A 15,941-nucleotide genomic window follows, 5' to 3' on the forward strand; every position below is an offset into this window, starting at 1 on the left:
TCCCCATATTCCACTTGAGGGAATACACCAGGCATTGTTGTTAATGCAAAAGAGGAGAGTGTATTTGCATGAACCAAATTCAGAGATCTAATCCACAAAGCAATTCAAATGATGAAAAGCCTCTTACATTGCATTTACTGGCTAATAAAATGAAGGCAGTTTCTGAATTCAAACAGCTCCAATACAAAATCATTAATAGTTACACACAAATGAAGATCTTATTTTGTTTTCTGATCAGAATGAACAAAAAAAGGGGTGTAAATAAGAGTACAATAGGCTTTTTAATGAGAAAACCTGACCGGGAGGTTACCCTTGTTTCTTCCCAGTTATACCAGTAACCACCTGCAAAACATGGGAAGGGAATAGTATGTTCAAGTACAGAGTAGACACCTCGTCTTCTTCGGGCAGCTAAGGTATCTTTATAGTTCCAGACACAACGCTAAATAGAGTGTGCATGTTTCATTTCATAGCTACACTAGCCTGTAGGACAAATTGAGGCGATGCAGAAATTGTGGGAATTGGTTGATTGACAAATAAAACCTACCAGTCCTAATAGTTCACAATTCGTATTTTAAATTTAGAGTGGCACAAAGAGAAAACTCTAAAATGAAGGACATTGAAAACCAGAATTAAAACTACTAAAGAGGTGATTTTTGGAGACCATCGGTAGTTATAGTATATAGAATAGCATAACCTGTTAGAAATTGACGTACTGCATACAATATTACAACCATCATGCCTAACGAAGAGGGACATAACCAGAAACCATATCTAGCCAGCTGAAAATGACAAGCAAACTGGGGAAAAGGGGGAAAAACAGGCACTTGAACTAGTAGGCATAGTTTACTCACATCACTTGGAGCAGGTAGAGGGACTTGCTTTGATGATTCAAAGGAATCAAGCATTGGCCTAACAAATGCAGGAAGGAAAAGGCCTGAAAGTGGGCAATACAAGAAATATAAGACCAATTATTTCACAAAGTCAAAGCAAACAGCAGGTGGAAAAGACAGATCATAAGTGGATCTCAAAGACAATAACTAAGTTGCACTCTACAATACCGAATTACGTTTCACCCATTCTATTTTTCAAAAAACATTTAAAATGTTTCACCCGTTCATCCATTCTATCATGCCTATATTGACCAATTTGAATAGGTCATTATCAACCAATCACTAAGTATGTTAGTCTCCAATGCGACAAGGTCATATGCATTGCCTACCTGGGAATGGATAACAGGGTGGTGTAAACCAAGATATTAATTAGAGACACAAAGCAATGTATCTTTTTTATAATTGTGGTATCTGGACCAGCTTGCGTGCACCTATAGACTAATTCCACCAGGTACCTGCTATCTCCATCAACACAAGTACCAGGTGACTATCCACCGAGCGATAAATCTTCCGAATACAAATTTTATATGTAGTAAGTCAATGGAGCAAGGGTTAATTCGTAGAAACCACAAACTTATATGGACAAGGAATCTAAACAAATCCAAGGCCGATAAAGAAAAAAATGAGTCACGTATGTTACAAAGCAATGAATCAGAACTCCCCAAAGCTTTCCATTTAAGGCTTGACGCCTTGGCCTAATAGCATGTGCCACACAGGAAAATAATCAACTAAGCCCTACTGACACTAACAAGACCGAGGCTATCAAAGAGAGAAAAATCTGGAGTCTATTTTGTGTCAATATCCCTGTGAAAGAGGAGACGAGTGAAAGGAGAAACTTAATAGTTGCAGATATGTGCTTGTCCAATTTATTGTCACAGTAATACTGGCTTTTAAACCCACTGGTCAGCCAGATTTGGTAAGATCAAATCCAGCCATAACAAAACCGATATTAACGCATCCATTGCACTTGATGCAAAATGTTTACTCGATGAATCCTTTCTATCATGAACTGGGAAGTCATTCAAATTCGATAAAATATGAGACAAGATAATTCAAGTAACTACTGCTTCCCTCCCCACCCCGACCCCCAAATCCCTTTGCTGTCATAACACTTGCAGAGAACCTCTTGATCTATAATTGGTCTTCTCTGTGAATGTCTTATCATTTTTTTGTACAATTACACTTATACGTATAAATTAGATGCTAAAAAGAAGAAAATGTACACTGTTAATAACTAAGATAGATCAAGGCATACATTTTAATGTTCATGCCTCTCTGACTCATACTCAATACTGAATAAAGTCGAGCTCAACCAAGTGAAGCCTAAGCCTTCAATTGCTCTTTGTTAACAATACAATTAGACTAGAGACAAGCCGAGCGCAATTCATCTAAACAAATTATAAGTCTAAATTCGAACTTAAATTTGATGTGCTTAGTTAAATATTGAACATAAACTAGAACTTCCAGAGCAAAACTAAAAGAATAAATTAGCAATACCTACATTCCATTATATTTTGATTATCAACTTATTTTAATGACATTTCACATCACACATAAAATAGTCTTAAGTTGCAATGTGACTAAAATTCAATTATATTGAAAAAAGAAGTATAAAGTTACAATTTTACTAACCCCGTTCATTCCAGTTTACCTGGCAGCATTTCCGTTTTAGACAGCTTTCTAAATTTGGAAACAATTTAACTTGAACTTCCCATTTTTCTTTAATGATATACTTTTATACGACAACTACATACCCACTGAAATCCCACAAGGGGTATGTTTAAAAAGTCTTATTAGCTACACAAATATACGACTTGGCACACCCATTAGTTCCAAAACAACTCCTCTTCCTCAAACTCCATACCAGATCAAAACTTGGCACGTAAATTGAAATGGAGGGAATAGTAATTATGTAATTTTAAAATTAAGATATTATTCCCTCAATTCATTTTTACTTGTCACTGTTTGACTTGACATACCTATTAAGAAAACAATTATTTTTTTTATGACAAGGGAAACCCGCTACCCTTTGGGTGCGCACAGGGTAAAAACATCCGCTCCTACGCAATAGCTCACAAACCACATATGAGAGGTAACCTGCACTAGACAAGCCCGGTGCGACGAGCTCAACCCAGAAGGCAAACCCCCTGCTTTCGCTGGCAAGGGGTTTCGAACTTGAGACCTCCAACATGAAAATTCCAAGCTCAAACCACTGGGCCATCCCAAAGGGTAAAACAAATAGGAAAGATTGTTATAGGTATTTACCAAACTATCCCCTATTAAATGATGTCTTGGAAAATGATTTGGAAAAAAATTATTGTCTATGCCAAAAGTGACAAGTGAAAATGAAAAAAAATATTTTAGAAAAAGTGACAAGTAAAAATGAACGAGGGAACACTATTATACTTATTAGTAATTGAGCTTAATGGATGAATTTTAATTCTTAAAGTAATATTACATGACTCAACCGAGTGAGTTAAGTCACGCTTCTATTGAGAACAACAACTGCAAAAACCACAATTCCTTCAAGGATCAATAGAAGAATTTTATTTTCCATAGCAGTGAATAAAAAGTAATTTAGTCAGACAATTGAGAAGGACAATCAATTTAACTAAAGTTGACGATTCAATTAGCTAAATTAAGCAGATAATTGAGATTCTTCTTCTTTATCGAAGAGCAAAATTAGGTAACAGATTTGAGAGGAAAAATACCAAAACCAGTGATTAGACATGAAGCAGCCACTACAGGCTCTTGTACTACGAACATTTTCAATCTCTCCATTACCGCCATCTTTCTTCTTCTGGATTTAATGTCTCAATATTTTTGGTTTGCCCCTTTAGTGATCTAATACAATGACCCGGCCCATAATGTTTAAGATTGGCCCATAATCTTTCTTCATCTTTTGTTTTGACCGTGCAAAGCGTCGTTAAATTCACTAATATGTGACTAAAGTTTATTCATTTATAGATCGAAATATATAAATGCAGGATCCATTTATATATCAAAATATGTAAATAGACCGAAATATACAAATGCAGAACCCATTTGTATACCGAAATATACAAATGCAGGACTCATTTGTATACCGAAATATACAAATAGACTCAAATACATATTTTTTTTATGTATATGTATACCGAAATATACAGATTAATAGCCATAGCAAACATAAAGTTTGTTATGGAGGACAATTATACAAACTACAACTATAACATACAAATACGATTTTTATGTTTGCTAAACCTAAAATTTACTCAATTATTTATGTTAAAGAATTATGTCATAACAAAAGTAATTCCATTTTTCTATTTGGTGATTATATAAGAATCGCCAAATGTAAATATTGAAACAATAAATTTATGATGCAATCATAGTCCATAAACGTGTGGTAATTACCAAGTAATGAATTATTTCCTAAAAAACATATCTCCTTCGTAAAATTCATTAATTTAAAAAAAAAATAAAAAATTATCAATTCGCGATTACTACGTACTCAACTAATGTACACCATGTAAGACCTATTAAATGGGACGCATTCTTTATCCATAGTTTTTTCCCATTTCCAAAGGGGAAAATTCAAGACTTTTTTGTTTAGAAAGAAAGATTCAATCCATCCCACCATATTATATTATTTGGTGGATGATCGTTTGGATCTTTCTTTCTTTCCATCTAAAAAAAATAATACTTTGTTTTGAATTAAAATTTAACCTATAGTAGTACTAAAAGTACTAATTTTCCATGTCGCAGCAAAATTGCAGCTTCGTTTCATGCGATAAATTGGACAAAATGGCAAACAGAATTGGGACAAGTTTGGCATCGGCCTTCTTTGCGTCCCTCGAACGATGCTCGTGCATCACCATTAGTACATTCCACGACGAAGATGATGATGAAGAAGAAGGAAAAAATCGACCTCTTTTATTCACAAAACATGCTTCGTTTACCCAATCTAAGCTTTCGTCTTCTTGATTTGATTTGATTTGATTTATTAAGACGTGTAGATATCTATACGCATGCGTAAAGCTGCTAGAAAGATATGGAGTATATGGTTGTAGATCGGGAAAAGGTTCAAATTTGATTGTTATGATCGATGAAATTGCTAAATTTTGTACTTGGTCATTTCATACGTAACTCTTGTTGTTAACAAATTGTCTCGTATTTATTCTTGTCATGCTCCGGTGTGGAATATGATGAATTCCATTTGTTAAAATTCTTTGAGAGAGAAAAAAAATATATCTTGAACAAATTTAACCCTTTACCCTAATGAATTGGAAGATGGAAAAGATTTGTTCCGCTATTGTTTTTCACCTAAAAGTAAATAATAATGTGATATTTCTAATAACTTGAACTTTTAAGATGAGACGGTGATACACTTTAACACTATAAACCATATTAGGATTTTTTTTTTTTTAATTTCAAGACACGATTTCATAACTTTTGGTTAAAAATGAAGAAATCTCATTGGTCCCAATTTGTAGATGAATCTTCTCTTTAAGTAAGGGTGGAGGTAGAAAGTTATGTATGGCTTCAGTTGAACTTAGTAACTTTAATTTCAATCCTATATTTATATCAAGAAATTTACAAAACATGTACAATAATTAAATATGATGCACGATGTTCATAACTTCTTCTATATATTATTTTGTAACTCTTTTCATCTTATCAAAAGCTGAATTGTAAGAGAAAAGTTTAAAGAGTGAGATTAATTAATAGGTTGTGAAATTAATTAATAAGTTGAGTGACCTTTTAAGTTACTAATACGTATGCCTGTCAAGCAATTGTGGATGATTTATAAGAATGGCTTTGGAGGTAGCTATACGGTGATTTACAAGAATGACTTTAGAGTGAAGGTCTCGAACCTGAAATTCGTTTGTCTTATGGATAAAACTTTAAGTTTAACAAGTTTTACCTCGTGTGTTTTTTATTTTTTACCTTAAAGGTTTGTGCGTAGGACAAGTGATAGTCAAAAGCTAAAAGACACCCACTTTAAGGTCATTGGGTGTAATTTTTTTGTTGGAGGTGAGTGGTCTTAAACTATTTTCCCGACTAGCTCAATCGATATCAAAATTTTAAAACTTTTTTAACCTTGAAGACTTTCCTGTAGGACAAGCAAAGTAAAAAATTCAAGATCATCCATTTCCTTCCGAGATTATTAGCCAAGTGTAGTTTCCTGCACCCCGAGTGTCTAGTTGTTGACAATACGTGATATATAGGGCTTGCTTGCTCATACTTGGCAATTATTTGAATAGGGAAACTTACATAAATCTTATTAGTTTAGGAGCTAATTACTTAGATACATACCAGTTTGCATTACTATGAATCCTATCAGATTTTGATGCGTCCAGGTACATGTATATCTCGAGATACATGAAGTCAAAATTAGGTGTATTTTGTTCTCAATACACTATATCAAAGTGAAATTGCATGTATATGAGATACATAACAAATCTCTTTTGCCTCTCTCCCATCTTGCTCGCTGCTCTCTAGTGTATATGGTATCCCAGACACACGTGAATCACACCAGATACATATATCTAGTGTAATTCACATGTATCTAAGATATATGACTATCTCGCTCGCCCCCCTCCCCCATCTTACTCGTTTCTCTCTTTATTTTAGTGTATCTGGTAGCAAATATAGATGTATATAAGTGTATATTAGCTTCCTCAATATATGATAGAAAACTCCTAATTAATGGTAATATACATAATTATTTGAAAATATAGGTAGAATTAGTATACGTATTTAATAAGGTAGCTTTGCCTTTGAATAAAGTGCACAAATGACCCTACTATTTAAAACATAGTCAAACTTTATAAAGTACTTAATATTTAATCGTCTTGGAACAAACTTAAAACCTCAGGACAACTTTCAAAATCAAAGGTTTTTTTTTTAATGCAATTCAAACTTCAGACTTTCGAAAGAGGTTAGGCTTGAAACTTCAAACCTTCAAGAGGAACAACAAGCAATGTCGATATATAAGAAAGATCTCGAGTTTGCCCCTCTAGCTAAACCTTTACAGGCTCATTTGATTGAGGAACAAGTTAGTCCAAGATTAATTTACCTCGGGATTAGTTATTCCACGAATGTTACTCCACCTTCAATGTGGGATTAGTTATCCCTTATACCAAACTAGTCCTATGTACATTTTAAAAGCTACATGTATCTAAAAGCAGCTACACAATATTATTTCTATAATTATTTTTCCTTATGATTTTTTATGAATATTTTTTCCCTTAAAATGAAAGAGATGCAATTGTCTGACTAATTACTTTAAAGAGATCAAGTAATAAAACTTTAAGAAGATTTGGGAAAATATATAGTTGTAGAAGAGAGGATTTAAAATTTAGGGCCCTCAGGCGTGCACAAATTGCTTATGATTTTGAGTGATAAAAAATGTCTACAAAAGGCCACACTCAAATCTTTTATAATTCCCTTTTAGTTTCCCCTAATCATCTTGTCATCTCACGTGTTGCCAAATTTCATCTTCTTTGAACACCATTTTGAGTCGAGGATTTATCGAAAACATTCTACAAGGTAGGGGTGAGGTATGCGTGTGTACACACTACCCTCATTCGAACCCACCTATGAAATTAAACAAAGTTTGTAAATGTTGTTTAAACGCCTCTCAACCATACACACACAACCACACTCCAACCATCAGAGGCCGGATCAAAATTTGGAACTTTAGGAATATGAGTTCTGAATTTTATCATAACTCGTTTGATTTATTGGGTTCGAAGCCAATTTTTGTTGCACTTATTTAACGATGTTCCTAACACATATATAGGATCTGAGTCAAAGCTACTTGACTAACACTTTACATTGGCCCTACTACTCATCAAACATATATAGAGGAATTCATACAATTGAGTCAAATTGGGGTCAAGGCATGATCATATATACAGCTCTATTTGTCTAGCTTTACATACAAAACTTAGTCGAAGTTTTTTTTCTTTTTTCTTTTTCTTCCTTGTTCAACTTGTTGCACATTTCATTGTTGATTGTATACAGTAGCTAAGACCCAATGTTTTTGTCAATTATGGCCAATACAGAAATATGAAGGTTTAAATATACAAAGAAGCAATAAGATTCCGCATCTACAATATGTACATTAAAAATAAATTTGGCCTCGTCTTACATATACCTATACTTTTTTTCTCACGAATGGTATTCAGATGAACCCCTTGCATCCCTACCTACGCCCCTGTTTAGTGAGTGACTATACAACGAGGGGCGGGTTATAATAAACATGTCATGCAAGTAAAGTGTGAACGTACGGGGAGTATGCTGCAGAAGTAGGGCAATAGTAAGTTGAGGAACAAGTAGCCTTCCCTACTCAAAAGAGCAGGTTTGCATTGCAAGCAAAACTCCACTTCCTCAGTCATAATATATATATGTATATAGTGCTCGTTCATAATCTATTTTAACTTTTATGTACTCATATGTTACCAATTAAGCAAAAATGTTGTATGGTCAGGGACTATAATGAGCTAGCTACACATTTTATTAAAAAAAAAAAAAAAAAACTTGCTCACCAGTGAGCATAATATATATGAATAAAGATTTCCCCAACAACTTATTATTACAAAACCATGTGAGAGGAATCATGGAAGCTATCAAATATAAACACATCTAGCCAACATCTTATAATTTCTCTTCCTTGTATATATTCATCCAAGCCTTTAGTCTTATAACATGTCAATCTCCTTTTATTCTCCTAACTCTCAACATGAAAAACTTGCTCACTACTTTGTTTATTTACTTCTTATTTATCTTGTTTCTCTGCAATAACCACAGCAAATATGTTGTGGGTTTTAGACCACAACGGCGAGGAGGCAGATCAACAAGATTCTATGATTTCAAGGTTTAGTTTCTTCTCATCATACTTTTGTTAAACAAGTGGTATTTACTACTCAATTCTTCTTTTTCCTTTCAGGTGCAAACTACTAGTATAACTAAGTTATGTAACACTAAAGACATTCCAACCATCAATGGAATGTATCCAGGTCCAGTTGTTTATGCTCAAGAAGACGATAAAGTTATCGTCAGAGTTACCAATGAATCCCCATACAATATCACAATCCACTGGTAACTGATACTAAATAAAATCTCAATTCTCTTCCCTTTCTTTTCTCATTTTCACATATTATGGAAAATTAAGCTTACCTGGGCTTTCAAGATTTCTTCAGGCATGGAATCCGTCAGAGGCTATCGTGTTGGTCTGATGGCCCTTCTTACATTACACAATGCCCCATACAAACTGGACAAAACTTCACTTATGAGTTCACTCTGGCACAACAGAAGGGCACATTTTTCTGGCACGCTCATGTTTCGTGGCTTCGAGCCACTGTTTATGGTGCCATTGTTGTTTACCCTAAGAATGGTGTTCCTTACCCTTTCAAGTTCCCGTATGAAGAGCATATTATTATTTTAGGTACGTTGATTCAACATAGTTATCTTTCTTTTTGAGAAGAATATAAGTTCTATGTGCTAAAGTGTAAAAAAATAACTCTATTTAATGGATGTTGTTTGATCACCTAGTGTAAATAGTAAACAACTTGCTATAACAGATAAAACTACACCATTAGTGTAAACAATATTCTTTACACTACCGATGCATATAACTTGAACACTTTTCAGAATAAGAATGTTATTAAGAAATTTTCTCAAAAACTAATCTGAAAACAATCTTATTTCTGAAGAGTGTCTCAAAAGATTTAACTTATATACACCGACTTTCTAAAAGCATTTGCTATTCTCAAACTTATGAGTTTTACAGGAGAGTTTTGGATGAAGGACATGGTGCAAATTGAGCAGGCAGTTTTAGCTGGTGGCGGAGCCCCACCACCGGCTGATGCTTTTACCATCAATGGCCAACCCGGCCCTAATTATAATTGCTCTACTGATGGTAATTTTTTACATTCATTATGCAACTTTTTACTTCCAACTTTTAAATCCAAAAACAGGGAAAAATGACAAAATTTGCATCATTACTTTGTCATATTTGTTACTCCTTCCATCTCAGTGATGCACTTTGACTTGACACGGAATTTTAGAAAGAAAGTAAGACTTTTAAGACTTCTTGTCCAAAACATGCGATAGATATAATGGATAAAATGAGAAGTTTCAAGTTAAATTGTTTTTGAGAAGTTTCAAGTTAAATTGTTTCTAAGTATAGAAATGTATCATTCTTTTTTAAATAAAACCAAAAGAGAAAGTGCATCACATAAACTGGGAGACAAGGAGTACTTTTTAACTGTTTCTGTTAGCTAAAAAGTGTCAGTGATTTGTTTCAGATATTTTTAAAATAGATGCGGTTCCAGGGAAGACATACTTGTTAAGGTTAATCAATGCAGCTTTGAACCAGGAGCATTTCTTTGCCATTGCAAATCACAGATTGACAATTGTTGAAGTTGATGCAGAGTACACAAAGCCATTGACCACGGACCGAGTCATGCTCGGGCCGGGGCAAACCCTAAACGTCTTAGTCACAGCAGATAAACCTATAGCAAGATATTCAATGGCCATGGGACCTTATCAATCTGCTAAGAATGTCTCATTTCAAAACATAACAGCAATAGCTTACTTCCAGTATTTTGGTGCCACAGCAAATGGCTTAAGTTTACCTGCAGCTTTACCACATTTTGATGACAATCTTGCCGCTAAGACAGTCATGGACGGGCTTAGAAGTCTTAATCCTGTTACTGTTCCTAAAGATATTGACAGAAACCTATTCGTTACAATTGGACTAAACGTGCAAAAATGTCGGTCCAAGAATCCCCAAAAAGATTGTCAAGCTAAAGGTGGTGGAGTCATGGCTGCTTCCATGAATAACATCAGCTTTAGTAAACCTAACATCTCAATTTTGGAAGCTTACTACAAGAACATCAGTGGGTACTTCACTCAAGATTTTCCTGGGGTACCCCTGACGTTTTATGATTTTGTGAATGGGGCACCTAATAACCCTCCTAATGACACAAATTCACTGAATGGAACTAGGACCTATGTCCTTGACTATGGGACCAAGGTTCAACTGATCCTACAGGACACCAGCACCGTCTCCACGGAGAACCACCCTATTCATCTTCATGGCTACAGCTTTTATGTTGTAGGTTATGGTACCGGAAACTATGATCCAGATACAGCCAACTTCAATCTGGTGGATCCACCATATATGAACACAATTGGAGTTCCAGTAGGTGGATGGGCTGCCATTCGATTCGTTGCTGACAATCCAGGTAATAAATTAGAAACTAAATTTCATCTCATAATTATTACAGTCCGTTGTACTAAACTCACGGATGGACCATTTTCATGCACAGGGGCATGGTTTATGCACTGTCATTTGGAGATACATTTATCTTGGGGCTTATCGGTGGTGCTCATTGTGAAGAATGGGGAAGGGCCATTAGAAAGACTTCCTCATCCTCCAAAAGACTTGCCCAGATGCTAGATATATGTGATGTTTATTAGGGTGGAGGTTGATAACAACAAACCTGGAAAGTTTATATGTTTCCAATTGGAGATTCTTTGACCCACCAAGTGTGCAATAGCCGATACACTGATTTTCTTTATTCAAAGAATTGGCAATTGTTGACATTTATAAATTTGTGTAATAGAATCGGAACTTGTCTCTCATGTTCATTCATTTGTCTTTTGCATCATGACAAAGCTTCCTTTACACGGCACACAAACATATGCAGGTAGGTAGGGTTTTGGATATAGGAAATTGGAAAATGATTGATCACTAATAAGAAATATAATAAAAAGTTAAATGGTAAGAATGGGAACCAAGAAGCTGTCTGGTAGTCCCATTTTCTCTTATAAGCTTACTAAGAACAAAAACCAGTAACTTCAAACATGCCTTCAGGCAGTAGATAACTAACTAATTACCTAAATAACACAGCTTTAACATTTCCTTCAAGTACAACTGACAAGTGCTTAGCACAAGCGTTTTGGTCATTCAAATTGTCACAGTATTTCAACCATAAACTTTGTCAATTTATAGATTGATAAATCACAACTCACTAGATAGAAATGAAGGGATCCTATTGGAGAAATTTGAAAGCTACCAGTGTTCTCCGAATAAAATGTTCTGAGTGTTCTCCGAATAAAATGTTCTGAAAGGTGGGTGGCTTCCAGCAAGTGACAAAGAATAGCAACCACAAACAGAAACTGAAGCATTAGAGGTTAGGTAGAGGTACCTTAGTACGCATGTGCTTCAAATTCAGCTGATTTCTTTCATCAGGAACTGTGAAATCTAACAAATCCAATTTTAATTCACAATAGAAATAATTATAGATCATAATCTAACAACTCAACAAAGACCCCTCAGTACAGAATAGAAGTGTCTATAAACTCGATCAACTCCATAACTTGCAAGGCTAGCACAATTAACTCTCAATCACACAGTCTTGGCAGAAAATTAAACTAACCGAAAAACAATAGAAATAGGCCCTTTCATCTAGCATGCCCTTCCTTGGGGATGCTTCTTGCTCAAATGAGTATTCCACAATCTCATTACACAAAGTAACAGCCCTTTTTCAGCCTCTGATTGGAATAATTTGAAATACTCATTCGGGCAAGAAGCTTTGCAAGGAAGGCTGACCTACTTCATGAGGTGTCTCAGAAGCAATATCATGGTTCAAAACATAGATCATCATAGCACAGATCAGACGTAGAGCGTACTCTGAGAAGAATAGCAGAGGTCTTTGGTAGCCAGGTATGTAAAACCATGACTAATATAACATATAGAGTTTTCCTATCTCTCATAATTCTGACATCAAATTTCTATATTAATGTAATGGAGCATATGAAACAATTTAGTTTATTCAGTCAGAGAACAATGTTCCTTCCAAAATTATCTCAATAATACTAAAAAGATTCATTTCAGTGCATATACCAATAGTCTATTGGGATAATCTGTGGGATGACAAATTGAATATCATGGGTTGACTTTATTTTGTGTCCAGAAGTTCTCACCATTGACACTACGTGCAGTAGTAAATGCTAGCCTCTCATTTCTCTTCAAGTTCAGATAATCAACCTGTAAGTAACACAAATAGAGGAAAGTTACACATGCACCTTCTTCGTGAAAGTTACATGACCAGGGAAAAACTCAGACCTGCTCAGGGTCCAGAAGTAGAAGGCAGAATGCATCGACTGGACCAGCAGACGAATCTAGCGAATCGTGCGATGGTTGTTCATCTAGAGAAGGAAGCCCTGGAGTAGGCCCCAAATATTGTAGTCTTGATCTCACAGAACCAGCAAACCAAGCTGCCTCTCTTTGCTGAATATCATCAGAATATGCAGAAGAAAATATATTATTTACCAAGAAAAAAAAAATTGAGGCAGTAAGTTTAATTACTGCATCAAGTTGATGAAGTAGATCTCTATATAATAGAGATTAACAGTTGAACACTACACATAGTCACATAGTGTGATAAAGAATATCAATATCTTACATAATTCAAGGTACCTAGAGCAGAAGTATGCAAGCAATATAATTTTGTTGAAAGAACCACCACTGTTTCACTATGAAATATTTGCAAAAAAATGCTCTTAAGTACACTACAATCAGAAATGCATGGTACTGAAACACAGCAAAGTGCTGAATACAGAAAGTTTCTGAATGAATTGTTGCTTTGCAGCTGGAGCTTTTAACACATCTTAAAATAAACGAGTGACACTTAATTCTAGATAAAGGCATGTGCGCTGAAACTGGAGCTGATTGCAAGTCTTAGATTTATTACTAATAGAACAAAATAAAATCACAAATTATCACATGTATAGGTAAAAACAACATGAAATAGTAAAGATTCTTCTGGAATTACCTTAAGTTTATCTGGGTCAGAGTTTGATGCATCAATCATATCGACTCTTCCATGAATTCTGAATTGTTCCCAAGTTTCAGTGAAATACCAGCACACCTGAATCATTACCAGATTTGTTCAAACAGCATTGGATTAATTACAGAATGTTTCACATTTTACAAAAAGTCGGACGGGAAGCAACTCTATTGTGCATTTACACATTAAACACTAAGGCCCAATTCAGAAGCCATGAAAAAGAAATGAGACAAATCATTTATACTCTCTAGCAATAATGAATTAACAAAGTATCAAATACCTCTGCAAATGGGCAATGCTTAAGATCTTCAATCTGCACTGATTCAAGTAAACCGTCATCAGTTCTAAGCACAATACACAACTTAAATGGCAACAACAACAACAACATGTCCAATGTAATCCCACTAGAAGAGCCTAAAAAGAGTTGTGTGTGCATAGCCTTACCCCTACCTTGTGAAGATAGAAAGACTATTTCTAATAGACCATCGGCTCAAGTAAAGCATATCAAAGTAAAGTATGTAAAGAAAATACAGTAGCGAAGAAGCATAATACTCAAAACAAAATCAAAAAATATGATAACCAAAGCAAAGGAAACAATAATTAATAATAGAATCGAAGAAAAAGATATTAGGAGAGTAATATAACAATACTGATAAAGGATCACAACTTGAATTCCCTTTATGAAAATTCTGGCTCCACCACTACTACCATCATACTAGAAATTCTAAATAGTTTAAGATATGAATTCTTTTCTTCTTTTCTTTTTTAGGTGTTTTTTACTTCCTTGGTGACTCGAAAGGAGGGTGTTTACCATCCGAGCAACTCATATGAATACTTGAAAGTTGCAGAACTTTATTAAAACAAAAGGGTATCAACAGTTTTTTAACAAAAAGCAGTCAATTTCCAAAATTACAGACCTTGCAGCTTCGTGAGTCAGTATTAATTTGAATCTTATCAGTACCATCTTGAAACCCTCTACAGAAAAAGAAAAGAAGATAAATTACACACAATGAAAATGAAGAAATCAGTGAATTAAACATATATAAGTTTAAGGGGTGAAAGCAGACCTGAAAACGACAGTTCGATTAGAGGGTCTTCCATTGGATCCAACAGTTGCCTAATGCAAGAAGCAAAAGTAAATCATAAAAAACTGATTCAACAACAAAAATTACACTGAAGAGGAAGAAATGCAGGAATTTGTACGAGCTGAAAGTAGGTTGAATGCTTAAGATGGGAATTAGAGTTTATGGAGTTGAGAAGAAGCTGCTTCCATGGAGCTGAGCTACTCATTTTCGGCAATTTTCCCAAATTATTGGAACAATTTTTGCCTTGTAAGGAGCAAATACAGAAACTAACTCCATAGAAATAGTTCCAATTTCACTCTACCAATCAAGGTAAATTATCAAGAAGGGTTTTTCTTTTGGGTAATATTACATGATTAAAATAAGAGATAAAGTACTGAAAATATTCAAACCAAATTATTAGTTTCGTATTTGACTATTGACAATTTTAAAAATACATATTTAGTTAACTAATTAAACTTAAATACATCGATATACTAATGATATGTTATATGACATAGTAAATGGTCTCAAACAAAAGTATGAGGTTCTTAATAAAAATTGAGAAAAATGTTGAAAACACTCCTAAATTTGATAAGAATTTAGGGGTGTATTTCATTAATATTGCAAGATTGGAGATGTATTTAGGTTTGGTTAGACAAGTATTTTTAGGACTGTCAATAATTCAAAATAAAACTAATAATTTACGCCAAGTATAGAAATGTTTTCATTACTTCTCTCTTAAATTAATTTTTGAATAGCATAGACATATGGTTAACTAATTCTTTTTAGTGGAAAAAGGTAAAAACTTGTGTTTAAACAACTTTGACATGTATTTACTTTTTAGAATTGTTTGGGTGAGGTATAAGGTATAGTAATCTCAAGATAAAATGTAGAATTATTTTATTTTATTTCATATTTGGTTGGAAGTATTAGGTAGTTCTTAAATTATTTATCTCACCATTTTTATATCTCATATACATAATCGAACAACTTATTCCAAAATAACTTGTTTCCAACTTAATGACCCATAAATCTCATATTGACCACATCGTTGAAGAAAAGGTTCATTTTTGTTCTTATCCCATAACGGATGTTCAACTTGATTATGGTGTGTTTGGTATGAAGGAAAATGTTTTCCT

At 34.3% G+C, this 15,941-nt stretch overlaps 3 protein-coding genes across 5 annotated transcripts; 1 reads left to right on the top strand and 2 right to left on the bottom strand.

Moving 5' to 3' along the window:
* Positions 1-109: 109 nt before the first annotated feature.
* On the bottom strand, positions 110-3,735 carry LOC125868148 (uncharacterized). The gene is made up of 3 exons (XM_049548761.1): positions 3,602-3,735; positions 852-934; positions 110-342 (listed from the first exon to the last, which is right to left on the bottom strand). The coding sequence occupies exons 1-3, from the start codon at positions 3,678-3,680 to the stop codon at positions 307-309; spliced, it is 198 nt and encodes a 65-aa protein (XP_049404718.1). The 5' UTR covers positions 3,681-3,735; the 3' UTR covers positions 110-306.
* A 4,298-nt stretch (positions 3,736-8,033) lies between these two features.
* LOC125868144 (pyridoxine/pyridoxamine 5'-phosphate oxidase 2) lies at positions 8,034-15,100 on the bottom strand. Of its 2 annotated transcripts, none has more exons than XM_049548757.1 (9): positions 14,942-15,100; positions 14,806-14,855; positions 14,656-14,713; positions 14,019-14,051; positions 13,724-13,819; positions 13,015-13,179; positions 12,873-12,936; positions 12,095-12,141; positions 8,034-8,177 (listed from the first exon to the last, which is right to left on the bottom strand). In XM_049548757.1, exons 1-9 carry the CDS (start codon positions 15,026-15,028, stop codon positions 8,049-8,051), a joined length of 729 nt encoding a protein of 242 aa, XP_049404714.1. In that variant the 5' UTR covers positions 15,029-15,100; the 3' UTR covers positions 8,034-8,048. The 2 variants fall into 2 exon arrangements, with proteins under 2 accessions (XP_049404714.1, XP_049404713.1); XM_049548756.1 differs by having other exon boundaries at positions 12,095-12,150.
* On the top strand, positions 8,387-11,534 carry LOC125868137 (laccase-6). Of its 2 annotated transcripts, XM_049548748.1 has the most exons (6): positions 8,390-8,754; positions 8,827-8,978; positions 9,080-9,324; positions 9,670-9,798; positions 10,187-11,128; positions 11,213-11,534. In XM_049548748.1, exons 1-6 carry the CDS (start codon positions 8,620-8,622, stop codon positions 11,341-11,343), a joined length of 1,734 nt encoding a protein of 577 aa, XP_049404705.1. In that variant the 5' UTR covers positions 8,390-8,619; the 3' UTR covers positions 11,344-11,534. The 2 variants fall into 2 exon arrangements, with proteins under 2 accessions (XP_049404704.1, XP_049404705.1); XM_049548747.1 differs by having other exon boundaries at positions 8,387-8,754; positions 10,187-11,534.
* Positions 15,101-15,941: the final 841 nt, after the last annotated feature.

This window comes from Solanum stenotomum, chromosome 6, assembly GCF_019186545.1.
Source record: "Solanum stenotomum isolate F172 chromosome 6, ASM1918654v1, whole genome shotgun sequence".
NCBI lineage: Eukaryota > Viridiplantae > Streptophyta > Magnoliopsida > Solanales > Solanaceae > Solanum > Solanum stenotomum.

Excerpts from the sequence above, each read along its gene's own strand:
- LOC125868148 (XM_049548761.1), bottom strand. The coding sequence starts at position 3,680 with ATGGCGGTAATGGAGAGATTGAAAATGTTCGTAGTACAAGAGCCTGTA. Across the intron at positions 935-3,601 it reads ATGTCTAATCACTGGTTTTG|GCCTTTTCCTTCCTGCATTT; the intron begins GTATTTTTCCTC and ends GCCCACTTTCAG. Across the intron at positions 343-851 it reads CTCTACCTGCTCCAAGTGAT|GTGGTTACTGGTATAACTGG; the intron begins GTGAGTAAACTA and ends CATGTTTTGCAG.
- LOC125868137 (XM_049548747.1), top strand. The coding sequence starts at position 8,620 with ATGAAAAACTTGCTCACTACTTTGTTTATTTACTTCTTATTTATCTTG. Across the intron at positions 8,979-9,079 it reads TACAATATCACAATCCACTG|GCATGGAATCCGTCAGAGGC; the intron begins GTAACTGATACT and ends AGATTTCTTCAG. Across the intron at positions 9,799-10,186 it reads TTATAATTGCTCTACTGATG|ATATTTTTAAAATAGATGCG; the intron begins GTAATTTTTTAC and ends GATTTGTTTCAG.
- LOC125868144 (XM_049548756.1), bottom strand. The coding sequence starts at position 15,028 with ATGAGTAGCTCAGCTCCATGGAAGCAGCTTCTTCTCAACTCCATAAAC. Across the intron at positions 14,714-14,805 it reads AATCGAACTGTCGTTTTCAG|AGGGTTTCAAGATGGTACTG; the intron begins GTCTGCTTTCAC and ends CTTTTTCTGTAG. Across the intron at positions 13,820-14,018 it reads AGCATTGCCCATTTGCAGAG|GTGTGCTGGTATTTCACTGA; the intron begins GTATTTGATACT and ends GTAATGATTCAG.